Source organism: Dioscorea cayenensis, unplaced genomic scaffold, assembly GCF_009730915.1.
Source record: "Dioscorea cayenensis subsp. rotundata cultivar TDr96_F1 unplaced genomic scaffold, TDr96_F1_v2_PseudoChromosome.rev07_lg8_w22 25.fasta BLBR01000836.1, whole genome shotgun sequence".
NCBI lineage: Eukaryota > Viridiplantae > Streptophyta > Magnoliopsida > Dioscoreales > Dioscoreaceae > Dioscorea > Dioscorea cayenensis.
The window spans coordinates 1-15,178 of NW_024087227.1; the positions used below are offsets into that span (position 1 = coordinate 1).

The following is a 15,178-nucleotide window of genomic DNA, read 5'->3' on the forward strand; positions in this document are numbered from 1 at the left end:
ATAAAATACATTTCAAAAATAATAATAATAATAATAATAATAATAACAATAATAACTTACAAACACTAATGATGGAAGTTTTTCTGTTTTCAAAACTCAATGCAAGTCCATGCAGACAAAAATGAGTACATTCTTGGATCATCAATCCTGTGACAAACGAGAAAAATACAACTATGTCACTACTTTATATACATAGTTCTATGTTTGTGAAGTTGTGTTCAAGTTTGTGACTTTCTCACATGATCATGGCTGCCAGTTCCATGGCCAATCTGCAAGGTTTGTTTAGATTCTTAGCTTTTCATGGTTTGCTTCTCTTTGTCCTTCTTCAATCTTCTTATCTTGTACTTCTTGCAGGTTGGTTGATCTCTTGGTCTTTGAGCAGTCAGAGAAGTTTGATAGATGTCGTTAATCTTGCATTCTTTGTTTTCTACTTGTTGGGATTGTTATCTGATATTCTGAGAAAAGAAAACGTTGTCAGGAACAAGATTAAGAGCTGGGAATTTCTTGTTGTTTCATTCTGTTGTGCAGTTACTAGCATTGCATATTTTACTTGTGGTTTTCTGCGCAGTTCAGTGATTTATTTTGTTAGAGGATTTATTTGGATTGGTCTTGCAGTGTCTTTAAACATTCAACCAATCAAATCACTGAGACTTACAGTTCCAATTTGGTGGTTTGTGTTCTCTTTGTTAATCTCTGCAGTTAATGTTGAAGATTTGGTGAAAAATCACAGTCTTGATACTATAAACATTGTATCATGGATTGTGAGCTTGTCGCTACTTTTCTGCAGCATTAGACTCAGTTTCAAAAACCGTTCAAATGAAGATAACGAAAGATTGAGCTTGTATCAATCTCTGTTGGTTGACAATGAAAATAAAGTATTACAGTTGAAAATCTCTGGTGTTTTCAGCAGATTGACATTTTCTTGGCTTAATCCTTTGCTTAAAGTTGGCAAATTGAAACCATTGAGTCTCACTGATATCCCAAGTTTGGATTCTGAAGATGGAGCACTAGTAGCTTATCAGAAATTTGCCAAAGAATGGGAATCTCAAAAGAAGAACAAACCAAGGAGCAAGAACTTGGTTTTCTTTGCATTGGCAAAGTGTTACTTCAATGAGATGCTTTTAGTTGGATTATATGCACTTCTGAAAACAATCTCAGTGTCATCTTCTCCAATATTATTGTATGCATTTGTTAGTTATTCAAACCGCGAAGAAGATGATCTTAGCTGGGGGCTGTCTTTAGTAGTGCTTTTGATTGTAGCCAAGGTGGTTGAGTCTTTGTCTCAAAGCCATTGGTTCTTTAATTCAAGAAGATGTGGGATGAGAATGAGGTCTGCTCTCATGGCTGCTATTTTTCAGAAACAATTCAAGCTTTCGAGCTTAGGCCGAAGAAATCATTCGGCTGGAGAAATAGTGAATTATATCTCAGTCAATGCATATCGGCTTGGAGAGTTTCCATGGTGGTTTCACATGGCATGGAGTCTTCCAGTTCAGCTCTTTCTTTCGGTGATCATTCTTCTCAAAGCTGTTGGTTCTGGAGCCCTTCCAGGATTGGTTCCATTAGTCTTTTGTGCTGCAATTAATGTCCCATTTGCAAAGATTTTGCAAGGATATCAATCAAAGTTCATGGTGGCTCAGGATGAAAGATTGAGAACCACTTCTGCAGCATTGAACAACATGAAGATCATCAAATTGCAGTCATGGGAGGAGAATTTCAGACAAGTTATTGAGTCTCTCAGAGGAATTGAATTCAAATGGTTGTCTAAAACACAGAACGAGAAGACTTATAGTACTGCATTGTATTGGATGGCTCCTACTGTTGTTTCTGCTGTGGTTTTTGCCGGTACAACAATGATGAGAAGTGCTCCTCTTAATGCTGTCACTATTTTTACAGTGTTAGCAAGTCTACGAGTAATGTCCGAACCGGTAAGGTTGCTGCCGGAGGTGCTTTCGACGTTGATACAAGTTAAAGTATCGTTAGACCGTATTGAAGTTTTCTTGCAGGAGGATGAAGTGAAGGAAGATGTTGTGAAGAGAAATCCATTGACGAATTCTGAGTTGAGTGTGAAGATTGAGAATGGAGTGTTCAGTTGGGATCCAGATTCTTCCATTCCTACATTGAAGAATGTGGATGTTGATTTCAGAAGAGGAAATAAGATCTCTGTTTGTGGAGCTGTTGGCTCTGGCAAGTCTTCACTTCTATGTTCCATACTTGGCGAAATACCAAAACTCTCAGGATCTGTGAGTAATATATAATTACTAACAAACATTTCTTTGTGTTACTAATCTTGAATTCTTGATTTCATTTTCCTTTATTGCATGATGTAGGTTGATGTATATGGCTCTGTCGCCTATGTGGCTCAAGGTTCTTGGATACAAAGTGGGACGATACGCGATAACGTTCTGTTTGGTAAGCCGATGAACAAAGCAAAATACGAAATGGCGATAAGATGTTGTGCTCTTGATAAGGATATTGAGAACTTTGATCATGGAGACATGACTGAGATTGGACAGAGAGGATTGAACATGAGTGGAGGACAGAAGCAAAGGGTTCAGCTTGCTAGAGCTGTTTACAATGATGCCGATATTTATCTTCTCGATGATCCTTTTAGCGCTGTTGATGCACATACCGCTGCAATTCTCTTCCATGTAAGTGAAACTAACACGGAATTGTGATTGGATTTCTTATGTAGCTTTTGTAAAGTTTTCATTGAAACAATGCAGGACTGTGTCATGTCTGCTCTACAAGATAAAACTGTAATTCTAGTGACACATCAAGTGGAATTTCTAGCAGAAACAGATAGAATTCTGGTGAGCAGTGATAAGTTTTCTATAGTGAAATTGTTACCGATTATGATCATCGATTAATGCCTTTTCTTGTGCAGGTTATGGAGAATGGGCTTGTTGTGCAGTCAGGAAGCTATTCGGAGATTTTAAAGACAGGAACAGCATTTGAACAACTTGTGCATGCTCACAAGTCTGCAATGACAGCAGTACACTCTGTTACAAAGCGAGCAATCGATGATCAGTTTGCATCTGAAGTAAATCCACAAGTGAAGAAGAACAGTGAGACTGAAATCACAGCCCCATCGGCAATCCAGCTGACTGAAGATGAAGAGAAGGCGATTGGAAATTTTGGTTGGAAACCATACAAAGATTACTTGCAAGTGTCAAAGGGTTATATGCATTTCATTTTCGCTGTCTTATCGCAATGCGCTTTTATTCTTTTCCAAATCTTATCAACATACTGGTTAGCAGTGGCAGTTCAATTGACTCAAATTGGTGGAGGTGTAGTTGTAGGTGTTTATGCAGCAGTCTCAATTCTCAGCTGCTGCTTTGTTTGCGTGAGGAGTTGGATTGCTGCAAAACTTGGATTGAAAGCATCCAAAGAGTTTTTTTCTGCATTCATGGACTCAGTTTTCAGGGCTCCAATGCTTTTCTTTGATTCAACTCCAGTTGGAAGGATTTTAACCAGGGTTAGATTAAAAAGTCAATCATTTCATTCACTAATTTCTATCAATTCTTGCAATTAATGCATAAGAATGAGCCAACTTTTGATTGATTTTCTGCAGGCATCTTCGGATATGAGCATCCTGGACTTTGACATACCATGCTGCTTGTCTTATGTTATTTCTGGTGCTAGTGAGATTGTAGGAATTATAGTGATAATGTCAACTGTTACATGGCAAGTGCTTCTTGTTGCCATTCCGGTAACAATTCTTACGTTGTATGTGCAGGTAATTCTTAATTTAATTGAGTTATCTTGCTCTGAATTGGATTTGTAGATATCTGATAAAGTTTTTACTGTTGTATATATAGAGATATTATTTAGCGTCTGCAAGAGAGTTAGTGAGGATCAATGGGACTACAAAGGCACCTGTTGTGAATTACGTCGGAGAGACAATTCTCGGTGTGGTAACAATACGAGCTTTCGCAATGATGGATAGGTTTATACAGGCAAATCTTCGGCTCATTGACACTGATGCAACGCTCTTCTTTCACACAATTGCCACCATGGAATGGGTGCTTATCCGAGCCGAAGCACTTCAGAATTTGACAATACTTACTTCTGCTCTTTTCTTTATCTTGCTTCCTTGTGGAAGCATTCCTCCAGGTATTGGAATTTTTTGATTGGTTTTTGTTGAAATATGATTGATATTTTAGTATATGATTCATCTTCTGTTGTTTTTGTTTCAGGATTTGTTGGTTTAGCTCTTTCTTACGCGCTAACACTGTCTTCGGCTCAAGTGTTTACGACTCGTTGGTACTCTAATTTGGAGAATTATATAATTTCAGTGGAAAGAATCAAACAGTTCATGCACTTAGATTCAGAGCCTCCAGCAGTAATCAGTGATAGAAGGCCACCACCTTCATGGCCTCATGAAGGAAGTATAGATTTCCAAGAATTGAAGGCATTGATCTTATTATTCTCTACTTATCATTGAATATATTCGATATCTGACTACTGATAAAATGCTAATGCTAGTAATACTAATGCAGGTAAAATATCGTCCGAATGCGCCGTATGTTTTGAAGGGAATCACATGCAGAATTATGGCAGGAAACAAGGTAGGAGTGGTGGGAAGAACAGGAAGTGGAAAGACAACACTGATCGGAGCATTGTTTCGGCTTTTAGAGCCAGCAGCAGGGAGAATTCTGATTGATAGCCTTGATATTTGCTCAATTGGTCTTAAGGATCTCAGGATGAAGCTCAGTATAATTCCTCAAGAACCAACTCTTTTCAAGGGTACTGTGAGAAGTAATCTTGATCCTCTTGGTCTTCATTCTGATCAAGAGATTTGGGAGGTCAGTTAATTCACTTCAATATTTATATATATAAACAGAAAGAATCAGAAATTTTTAATCATTACTGATGGTTTATCTGCTGCAGGCTTTAGAAAAGTGCCAATTGAAGACAGTAATTAGCAGTGATCCCTCTAGGCTTGACTCTTCTGGTAATTAATTAACTAGTTAATAAACATAAAGTGGAATACCAATATATACTCTGAATTCTTTACTGCAAATGCACTGAAACTGATGAGTAGAATTGTGATTGCAAGTGAGTGATGATGGAGAGAACTGGAGCGCAGGACAGCGCCAGCTCTTCTGTTTGGGAAGAGTTCTTCTAAGAAAGAACAAAATCATAGTCCTTGATGAAGCTACAGCATCAATAGATTCTGCAACTGATGCAGTGCTGCAGAGAATCATCAGACAAGAGTTTTCAAGCTGCACTGTTGTCACAATTGCTCACAGAGTCCCCACTGTTACTGACAGTGATATGGTCATGCTTCTCTCTTATGGTACTTCCTCATCTATGTCATTCATCTTTCAAATGCTTGACTTGTTTTCAATGTGTTTTTTTCTGTAGTTTTTGTTGAGTAATAAGCTTATTTATGCAGGAAAACTTGTTGAATATGATAAGCCTTTAGAGTTGATGGAAAGAAAAGATTCATATTTTTCAAAGTTGGTGGCAGAGTATTGGTCTAATTGCAAGGGAGAGTCTCGTTGAGTGTTTATGTGGAAAATAATATAAAGCATGAGGCATGAATGATGAAGTTTCTGAACCAATCTACTCAGAAGCTTGCTTGCTTGAAGAGTTGGTTGACAAGTCAACTTGCGAATGATTCATGTAAAGCACAGTCGACCAGATGATAGAGTCAGCTACTGTGTATCAGCTCATTAAGGATTGTATGCTGATTGGACTATACCAAATCCAGTATTAGAATCTGATTGGACTCTACTTTCCTTTTATGCCTTTTTTTATCTTTTGAAAGCTTGTCAGCATCCTTTAAAGCTAGCTCTGCTTCGTCTTTATATTCAGTTGTAATGCTTTTGTTAAACTTACGTTGAATACATGAAGGTTATGAATTAATCAGTGCCTTGTTCTTTAAATTGAGTGTTGTGAGTTGTGAGTGATTTGTTATTTCTACATTATTAGTGGTATCAAAGACAATAGGTGACGATGTCAGGCGGTCTCTTAAACACCTCTCAACCAAATGTTCTTCTCTTCAAAGTAGAGAACTATAATCTCTGGAGTCTCAAGATGAAGACGGTGTTCAGGTCTAAGGATTTGCGGAGTATTGTTGAGGAGGGGATAGCAGAAGAAGCAGATAACAATAGACTCACTGAAATTATGAAGAAAGATGCAAAAACACTATGTCTGATTCAACAAAACTTGGATGAACTGGTTCTTCTGAGGATTGTTAAAGCAAAGACAACAAAACAATCTAGGGAGACATTGAAAACTCAGTATCAAGGGAATTCAAATAACATCACTGTCAAGCTTCATTCCTTGCATCGAGAGCTAGATGCAACAAAGATTAAGCATGTGGAAAAATAGAAGACTACTCCACCAGAGTTCTAGATATCGTATATCATATCAAAATGTTAAGAGAGGAGCTCCTAGAGAAGATGGTGGTAACTAAAAATCTTAGAAGCTTAACACCTAGATTCACCAATGTTGTCTCCTCCATAGTTGAGGCTAAAAACCTCAACACTCTTACAGTTGATGAGCTATGTGGCTCACTAAAAAGCCATGAATTACATTCAGGTGAGCAAGGTGACAAGAAGGCACTACATGTTAGAACTGCTCCACAAGGAGATCAGTTCAACAGAGCTGGAAGGGGACATGGTGGCTGTGGCTTTCACAGAGGAAGAGGAAGAGGCTGTGACCGAAGAAGAAGTATAAGAGTCACAGGAAGGGCTCTTATTCATGGCAAGCACTGAGTCAAGAAGTGAAGAAGAAGTGAAGTGGTTCATTGACAGTGGTTGCTCCAACCACATGTCAGGAAATCTAAAGCTATTCAAGAACTTGAAAGTCACTCCTCGGCATAACATAAGATTGGGAGATGGCAACCTTCTTCAAGTTGTAGGAGTAGGGACTCTAATTCTTCAGTCAAGCTCTAGGAAGAATCATGTCTTAACTGATGTTCGATTTGTGCCCAAATTAGCACACAACTTATTGAGTGTGGGGCAACTTAAAAACTTAGGGTACAAGGTGGAGTTCTCAGATGAAGTGTGTATTGTAAGTGAAGTTCAGTCCAACATTCAAGTGGCCAGAATTCCAATGACATCCCACAGATTATTTCCACTTGAAGGCAATGATGTACATTCAGCTCACATTGTGCAGAGAGAAGAAGACACTTCAACACTCTGGCATAGAAGGTATGGCCACCTCAACCTGAGAAGCTTAAATTAACTCTCATAATACCAACTTGTTGATGGACTTCCCATCATCACTCATACACAACCTTGTGAGGCATGCGCTATGGGAAAGCAAATACAGTTGGCGTTCCCCAAAGGTCAAGCATGCAGAACAACAACTCCATTGGAGCTTGTTCATGGAGATTTGGTTGGGCCAATGCAGACCCCATCTCTTGGAGGTAATATGTACTTCTTCCTACTAACTAATGATTATTCTAGATATAGTTGGGTTTATTTCATCCAAAACAAGCATGAAGCCTTGCAACAGTTTAAAAATCTTCAAACTCTCTGTTGAGCTCTATTAAGTATAGAGGCAGAATACATCTCAGTAACTTTTGCTGTCTGTGAAGCTGTGTGGCTTCAAAGATTATTATCAGATTTTGGTGTGAAATTATCTAAACCAATCTACTCAGAAGCTTGCTTCAAGAGTTGGTTGACAAGTCAACTTAAGAATGATTCATCTAAAGCACAATTGACCAGATAATAGATTCAGCTACTGTGTACCAACTCATTAAGGATTGTATGTTGATTGGACTACACCAAATCCAGTATTAGAAGCTGATTAGACACTACTTTCCCTTTTATGCCTTTTGTTGTATCTTTTGAAAGCTTGTTAGCATCCTTACTGTAAAGCTAGCTCTGCTTCCTCTTTATATTCAGTTGTAATGCTTTTGTTAAACTTAAGTTGAATACATTAAGGTTATGAATTAATCCGTGTCTTCTTCTTCTTCAAATTGAGTCATGTGAATTGTGAGTGATTTGTTATTTCTACATTATCAATGAATGCATGCACGCCTGCATGGTTGGTGAGAGTATTGATGATGAATAAATAATCTTTGTCTTTCTGGATCTTTGCTTGATATTATACTTTGAAATCTTTATTTTTTGGATAAAAATATCTCAGAAGCTAATTTATTGAATCAAAAAGGAGGAAACAAAGGAAAGATACCAAAACAAACTTAGAAGAAACAAGAGCGGGAACATGGCTACACAAAGGAACAAAAACAAAAGCAAACAAAAGGAAATTATTGACTGAAACCATTCAATAAAAAACACTTCATCAGCCAACGGGGGAGGTCGTATAACTGATGATGAAGAGTAAGTTCATGGGAGCTAGCTCCTTTCCATGCAAGACGATGAGAGATGAGGTTCTAATCCTTTGGGATGAGGTGAAGATGAGGAGCTCTAATAGCAAGGAGGCACTCTTTGATCAAGTTAATCTAGGGAAGGGCTCACCAATCACACAGAGGTCTACCAAGTGCCAAAGTGTCATACAAATCTGTACTCGATAAAAGCAAGTGATTGCTGGAAAAATTGATGCTAAGGAGATGCTTTAGGGCAACAAGGAAAGCTTTGGCTTGGGCATCCAAGTCAGAATATGGTTGGATAAGTCTGCAACCAGCAAAAGAAATCTGAGCATTAGCATTAGAAGCAAAGAAGCCATCCCCTCCTTTACCCAATTCCCTGTTCCAATACATAGAAGAGAACAAATAAAACCCATCACTAGAAGTGAAGTTAGATAAGAGAAGGCATTTTCCAATGTAGGAAGAAGAGCTATAGAAGTACTCCCTAATGTAGGCCAAAGATCTGTTAGCAATGCAATGGAAATCCAGAGGTTCATCATTAAAAATAATATTACACCCGGCTTTCTAGATGAACCAAATTGTGGTTGCAATGCTACCTTGACAAAGTCGGAATTATCATGAGATGAAGTAATTCAAGTACCTGCAGTAAGAGCATCATGGAAGTCAATGATCTTACCAATGCCATTGCTAATTAAAGCCCAGATGTTTTGAGATTTAGGACAAAGATTAAAGATATGCTCAGCAGTTTCGAAGTCCAAACCACAAAACACACAGAGATTTTGGGGATCCAATCCAAGATAATATAAGTAATCATAAGTTTTAACCTTGCCATGAAACAAAATCCAAATGAAGTACTTAACCCGAGGGGCCACTTTGAGATGCCACAAAGTATTCCAACCAGGCCAGCTATTTTCATAATTTAAGTTACAGTTGAGATGAGAATAAACCTTGGTAGAAATATGATTACCTTTTGAGTTTGGATGCCAAACCCAATAATTTTTACTTTTATGATTTATATTACAATGACTGATTGTGATTGCAGAAGTATTAAAGTGATCACCAAACACATGATGAAGAGCATGCAGATTCCAATGTAGATCCATGACTAAGTCAACAATATTCATAGTACTCAGATCCATGTCCATGTTGATATAGGTTGGCTTGAGGCTAGGGGAATCTCAAAATACCATGGAAAAACCAAGAACATTAAGCAGGAATAGCATCAGCCCAGCAATTAAACTTTCCAAACTTTTGCTGAATGACATCAACCCAAAGAACATTATGACCATTCAAAATGATGAAAACATTATTAGCCATCAAAGAAGTTTTGGAAAGTTTTAAATTTTTTATTGAAACACCCCCTCTCAGAGCAATCAAGAGTAGTATCTCTCCAGTTGATAGAGCCAATGCCCTTTCGATCACCAGTTGATAGAGTAATCAAGAGTAGTATCTCTCCAGTTGATTGAAACACCCCCTCTTTGGCTAGTCAATTTATCATAGATCGAGAAGCAAAGTTTGTTGTTACAAGCCACTTTCCTAGACTCTTAAGAAATCAAAATGAGATCATCCGCGTACATTAAATGATTAAAATTATGAGGAAAATTGGGTTTAAAACCAAGGATCATATGATTTCTCATGGTGAAGTTCAGGAGGGTGGTGAGATTTTGGGAAAATAAGATGAAAAGATAAGAGAAAATGGGATCTCCTTGTTAAACCCACGCTAAGAGAAAATCCAAGGTAAAGGTTTTTTTTTAATTAATGAGAAAGGAAAAATAAGGAGAACTAATGCAAGCTCATTTTGGTCAAAGTGGTGAGATTTACAATCTAGTTCATGTTCATAGAATGCACAACTTCTTTTAGAGTAATAATGTTATCAAAGGGAGTACGACCTGAAACGAAACCACATTACTCTTTGCCAACGAGTTTTTATAAAACTTTTTTAAGACAATTGGCTAAGAGTTTGGAAATAAATTTATAATAGACGTTGCACAACGAAATCGGGCAAAAATCATTAAAAAAATTTGGGGTTACTTCTTTTGGGAATAAGAGTAATATAGGTTTTGCCCCAAGATCTAGGAAAAATAGACTTATAAAAAAATATTTGATAACAGTAAACAAATGCTCACCTAGATCTTCCCAGAAAAAGCTGTAGAATTCAGCATTAAACCCATATGGACCTGGGCTTTTGCCGGAGGGAAGAGAAAAGAGCAATTGATGAATTTCATTTTTTATAATTTCTTGAGTAAGCATACTGTAGTCACTATCAGTTAGCACAAGTAAGTCATCAGGCAAGGCATGCAAAACATCACTAAAGCTCATATTACAGGTAGTAGACCACAAATCAGAATAGAAAGTAGACAAAGCATGTCCAATAGCCGCTCAATCATAGTAGAGGTTACCATTGAGATTTGTAATATGAGAAATGTTATTATGATGGTTCCGAGTGCGAACTGAATTATGAAAGAAACTTGTGTTATTATCACCATCACGAATCTATATAAGTCTGCCATGCTAGGCCCATTTGATAGAGTTTTGTCTTTGAAGTGCAGTGTACTTATTATACGGAATCGAAAGCTCAATAGAAGCAGAATCATTAGTGTTGGGAGCTGATCACTCTAACAAGAGAATTATCATGCGAAAAATACATGCCAAAATGCAGCGGATAACAAAACTTTTAACGGCAAATAAACATGATAAAACCTTAACGCATGCCAGAACTAGGATTAAATTCTAAATAAATAGATAATTAAAAGTTATACCTTTCTTTTGATGACGATTCTGAACGTACCCTTGTTTCCCCGAAATAGAAAGGGACTGCCAACCGCCACTCCCCTCTACTATCACGTACACACAAGCGTCTCTGGGAATCAAGCTGGTATGCTAGTACCTCAAGAAACAACACTTGTTTCTTGGCTCGAATAGCAGGCACCCGAGATTCAAGAGAAAAGGGGTTGTAGGCGCGACGGCAGCGGGTTCCGGAGGTGGGATTCGATGACGGCGGCTAAGGGAGAAGAATGGGTGGCGGCTAGGGTTCCTTAAGAGACAATCTCTCAATCACTCCATCTTTTTTTTCTCTCTTTCTTCATATTAGGGTTAGACTGTCTATTTATATTGGAAACCCAAAACCTTAATTTACAAAAAAAAAACCCTTCACTCCTAGTCAAATTAGGAATCTATTCTTTACTTAATTAATTAAGCCATTTTAAATAACCAAATCAATTAGATTGGATCAACACTTAATAAGACCCAACCCGAATAAGCTATTCGCTCCACCTAATTTAGGTTTTTCACCAAAACCCCAAATAGATGGTCCAATAAGTAACAAATACTGAATCTTGATCCCGGCATTTTTAGTGTATGATCTCCTAGGTCTATTTAACATTGCAATGAGCTTAAATAATTTTAACGCTCATAAATCATAATTATTCTCTAGTTTGTGTCTTCAAATAGCTTCACACCAAACTAAGCTCCATGCAATCCTTGGTTTCCAAGAGATGATCTTTGTACTTGCCAACAATAGATTATTTCGCACTTTAGAATGTGGGCTTTAATAAATCTTTCATGAAAAGAGTTTACCAAAGATAGATTAAATCATATCTAAGCTAAACCTATTCAAGAGAGATTCTTTCGTCTTGATGCTCCTTGCTATAGATTTGCTTTATTTGATCCATTAAGAAAAATTCTCCAAACATAAGCTCTTCACACAGGATCTTCTAGCTTTCATGCCTTCATTTTCACTTCTTATCACATCATCAATGGTCTTTTCCAAGTCATTATCCTTATCATCTTGTTTGCCAAATCATTTCTTTTGCCACATCAGCTTCTTGTTTGTCATATAATGTCAATCAAAGCTTCCAGACCTAACAACTATTATTATTTAAGTTTTTAATTATCTCTCTAATTTATAGTTGCTTTATGTTATATTTATTGTGGAACTCCATTAGCAAAGTATTAATGATGTTATTGTTTTGGATAAATTAACATGGTTGGGAGAAAGAAAAAGAAAAAGAAATTGGAGTGAATCTACCAACCCATTAGAAATAAAAAGGATGAATTAAAATAATTAATGGCTCTAACCAACTATGTATTAGAGAAACATGAACAGCTAAGTAATAAATATAAGTTAGTGAATCTATCAATAATGAATTAGTTTAAAGAGCCAGTGGCTCAAACTGGTTAGATAAGGAAGAATATGAGCAAAATATTTTTGGATTTAAAATTTTGAAATGTATAAGTTTAAATATATTAATAATAATAATTTTAAATAAATTCTATTAAATAGGTTGGTAGCTAAGATATTGGAGCTTCAACCACAATGTCTTTTAAGAGAAAGCTGACATCATGGAAATTGCAGGTTCAAGTATGTAAAAATTTAATTTTATACAAATTATATTGATTAGCTTAATATTAAAATACTGGTGGTTGAAATAATGAAAAATGCAGGAAGAGCTGAATGACCAGTTAGTGGCTTAAACTCATCCATTAACAAAAAGTGAATATGAATATCTAAATCACACTGCTTATCAGGAATAGTCCTCTTCTTTTTGTTGTTGAACAGGTCTATGTCTCCTGACAGTAGCCTTCGCCGGTCCAGCTTGTTTCATTTTTTTCTTTCTTCTTGTCTTGCTTTTGCTCATTGTTCTCCTCATCTCTGGTGAGAATTTTAGTATGTTATTTACTCTTAGTCTTTTTCTTATTCGTTGTTTCTTCTCTTATGTGCTTCTCTATTCTCTTTTTTTTTTTTAATAAATTGATGATTTATTCAATTTATTTAAAAAAAAATTATCTAAATCACATGAGTTAGTACCTAATGGATTATTAGTTTGATTAGTACCTATAAACTGACATAAATGTTAAAATTAACTGAAATTAAATGAAGGTTTTTGGGTGCTTGATATATAGATTTTACTATCTTCACTGGTACAGAAAAACATTTGTAATTAATGTGCAAGCAAGGCGAGGCCTTAGCTGTCCCAATCATATCCTTCAAATCAACGAAGGCACCTAGAAAATCTAAAGGAAGACATGAGTGACTTTGACTAAGACAATAATAAAAGTAATGCATCCAAAAACATTTATTGATGGGCCAGTAGAGCATTCACTCCGCTTCCAAGCCGTCAAACCGACTTTTTTTAACATGAACTTGATCGACTCTAATCTCACTATTTTTGATGTTATCGGTGGTGAACGTTGGTGTGAGTCCGCGCTGCATCATGTTTTTGGCCCTAATTTGAATTTGCAAAGTCTGAGCTTTGTCTCTTTTGATCTCGTGTCCCTCAATCATTGGGCTTGGTCTCCTTCATCTAAGCAGCATAAAATCTCTTCCTCTGTTTACGCATATCTTAATCACGGAGTGCCTCAGGTGGATCCTTGGCACGGCTGGAGAGTTATCTGGAAGCTATATCTTGCGCCCAGAACCAAACACTTTATCTGGACTCTCCTTCATGGTCGTTTGTCTACTTCTAACTTTCTATCTTACTTGCATCTTGGTCCAGATATCCCTTGCCGGCTGTGCGGCCTTTCCTCTGAAACTATTGATCACTTATTTTGTTACTGTCCCAAAGCCAAGCAGGTTTGGGCTTACCTCAGTTTGAAACTAAACACTTTCATCCACTTCCCGCTTGGCTTCGGTTCTGGTCTCTGGGTTACTGAGGGCGGTTTCTCAACACACATTATTTCAGTTATCTCTGCAACCGCTTGGATGATTTGGAAATCCCGTTGTGATGTTATATTCCGCAACACTCATTTTAATGTCCCTACTGTTGTTTGTAGAGCAATTGCTCACGTGCAGGAGTTCACCGTTTGCAGGGAAAGTCTGTTCGGGCAAATGCTCATTCTAAACAATATCCCCAAGTCTGATAACTTCATATTGTTCACTTACTCCTGTGTTCAGCAAGCTTCTGAGGTATGTTCCACTGGCTTCTTTATCACAAATACTAACTATGTTGTTAAATTGGCAGGTTGCTTCTCTTTCCCGGTGAGTGAGTCATCTCTGGAGAATCTCTCCGCCACCACTGCAGCTCTCCAGTCAGCTCTCGATCATGGATTTTACATCAAGCATATTTTTGTTCAGACTCCCTCGATCGCATCTTCTATCTTCACCCCCGAGCCAGTCATCACTTGGCGTTTTCGCTCGCAGCTTGAAGATATTCGTTTCCTTCTGAACGTTCACGACTCCCCTCGATTTCATTGCATTCCTCGGCTTTGGATGTCACCTGCGGTTCACTTAGCTTCACTCGGTCTCAACTTCTCCACATTAAATCTTTTTCTTTTCGGCCGCGACCTTCCTCGCTGGCTCATGAAGGCCTTCACTGAGGATGGGTTCCTCTTCTAGTTGTATTTGTCTTGTTATTTTGTTGTGCTCGTTTCTGTTTCTTGTAAACCTTCCTTTAGCTCTGTTTTCTCTTTGGTTTTAATCCATTAGCCCTCGTGGTTCTTTTTAGATCTTGATACAAAGATTTAAAACACCCGGATTTAATTCTCGTTAAAAATAGTTATGATAACATGTGTGTAGTTGAAGTTTAAATTTATAACCTGAACTTTGTGTTATCAAGTGAGGATATATGAGTTTGAACATTAATTTTTGTTCTACGTGCACATTTCTAAATTTATTGTGCTAGTTGTATTCATAAAAATAAAAATTAAGAATTTGTATAGCTTGAAGTGATATATACAGAGAGTTAGGCATCCTTTCTGATAAACAGTAACCTCAACAACAAACATAAACACTGATTTAAAACAGTGCTATATATAGACAGTAATATGAACATTAGAAAATAAGATGAGCAATATTATAAAGAGTTGCAAAATATTATAAACGGTAGACAATAGGTGCATTGCGCTCAAGAGTTTCTTTTTTTCTTATTTAGTTTTGACCACCTTCGCAGCAAA

The 15,178-nt window shown here is 37.1% G+C and overlaps 2 protein-coding genes across 2 annotated transcripts; both read left to right on the top strand.

The window, feature by feature from the left end:
- Positions 1-192: 192 nt before the first annotated feature.
- LOC120255095 (ABC transporter C family member 8-like) lies at positions 193-5,869 on the top strand. The gene is made up of 12 exons (XM_039262993.1): positions 193-276; positions 355-2,240; positions 2,328-2,648; positions 2,724-2,810; positions 2,885-3,475; positions 3,572-3,736; positions 3,819-4,113; positions 4,197-4,411; positions 4,500-4,805; positions 4,891-4,954; positions 5,060-5,299; positions 5,399-5,869. The coding sequence occupies exons 1-12, from the start codon at positions 240-242 to the stop codon at positions 5,506-5,508; spliced, it is 4,317 nt and encodes a 1,438-aa protein (XP_039118927.1). The 5' UTR covers positions 193-239; the 3' UTR covers positions 5,509-5,869.
- A 7,555-nt stretch (positions 5,870-13,424) lies between these two features.
- On the top strand, positions 13,425-14,621 carry LOC120255096. The gene has a single exon (XM_039262994.1). The coding sequence runs from the start codon at positions 13,425-13,427 to the stop codon at positions 14,619-14,621; it is 1,197 nt and encodes a 398-aa protein (XP_039118928.1).
- Positions 14,622-15,178: the final 557 nt, after the last annotated feature.

Bases quoted from the DNA above. Each gene is read 5' to 3' on its own strand.
- LOC120255096 (XM_039262994.1), top strand. From the start codon at position 13,425: ATGAACTTGATCGACTCTAATCTCACTATTTTTGATGTTATCGGTGGT.
- LOC120255095 (XM_039262993.1), top strand. From the start codon at position 240: ATGATCATGGCTGCCAGTTCCATGGCCAATCTGCAAG. The intron at 2,811-2,884 runs GTGAGCAGTGAT...TTTCTTGTGCAG, and splicing joins CAGAAACAGATAGAATTCTG to GTTATGGAGAATGGGCTTGT. The intron at 4,955-5,059 runs GTAATTAATTAA...TGTGATTGCAAG, and splicing joins CTCTAGGCTTGACTCTTCTG to TGAGTGATGATGGAGAGAAC.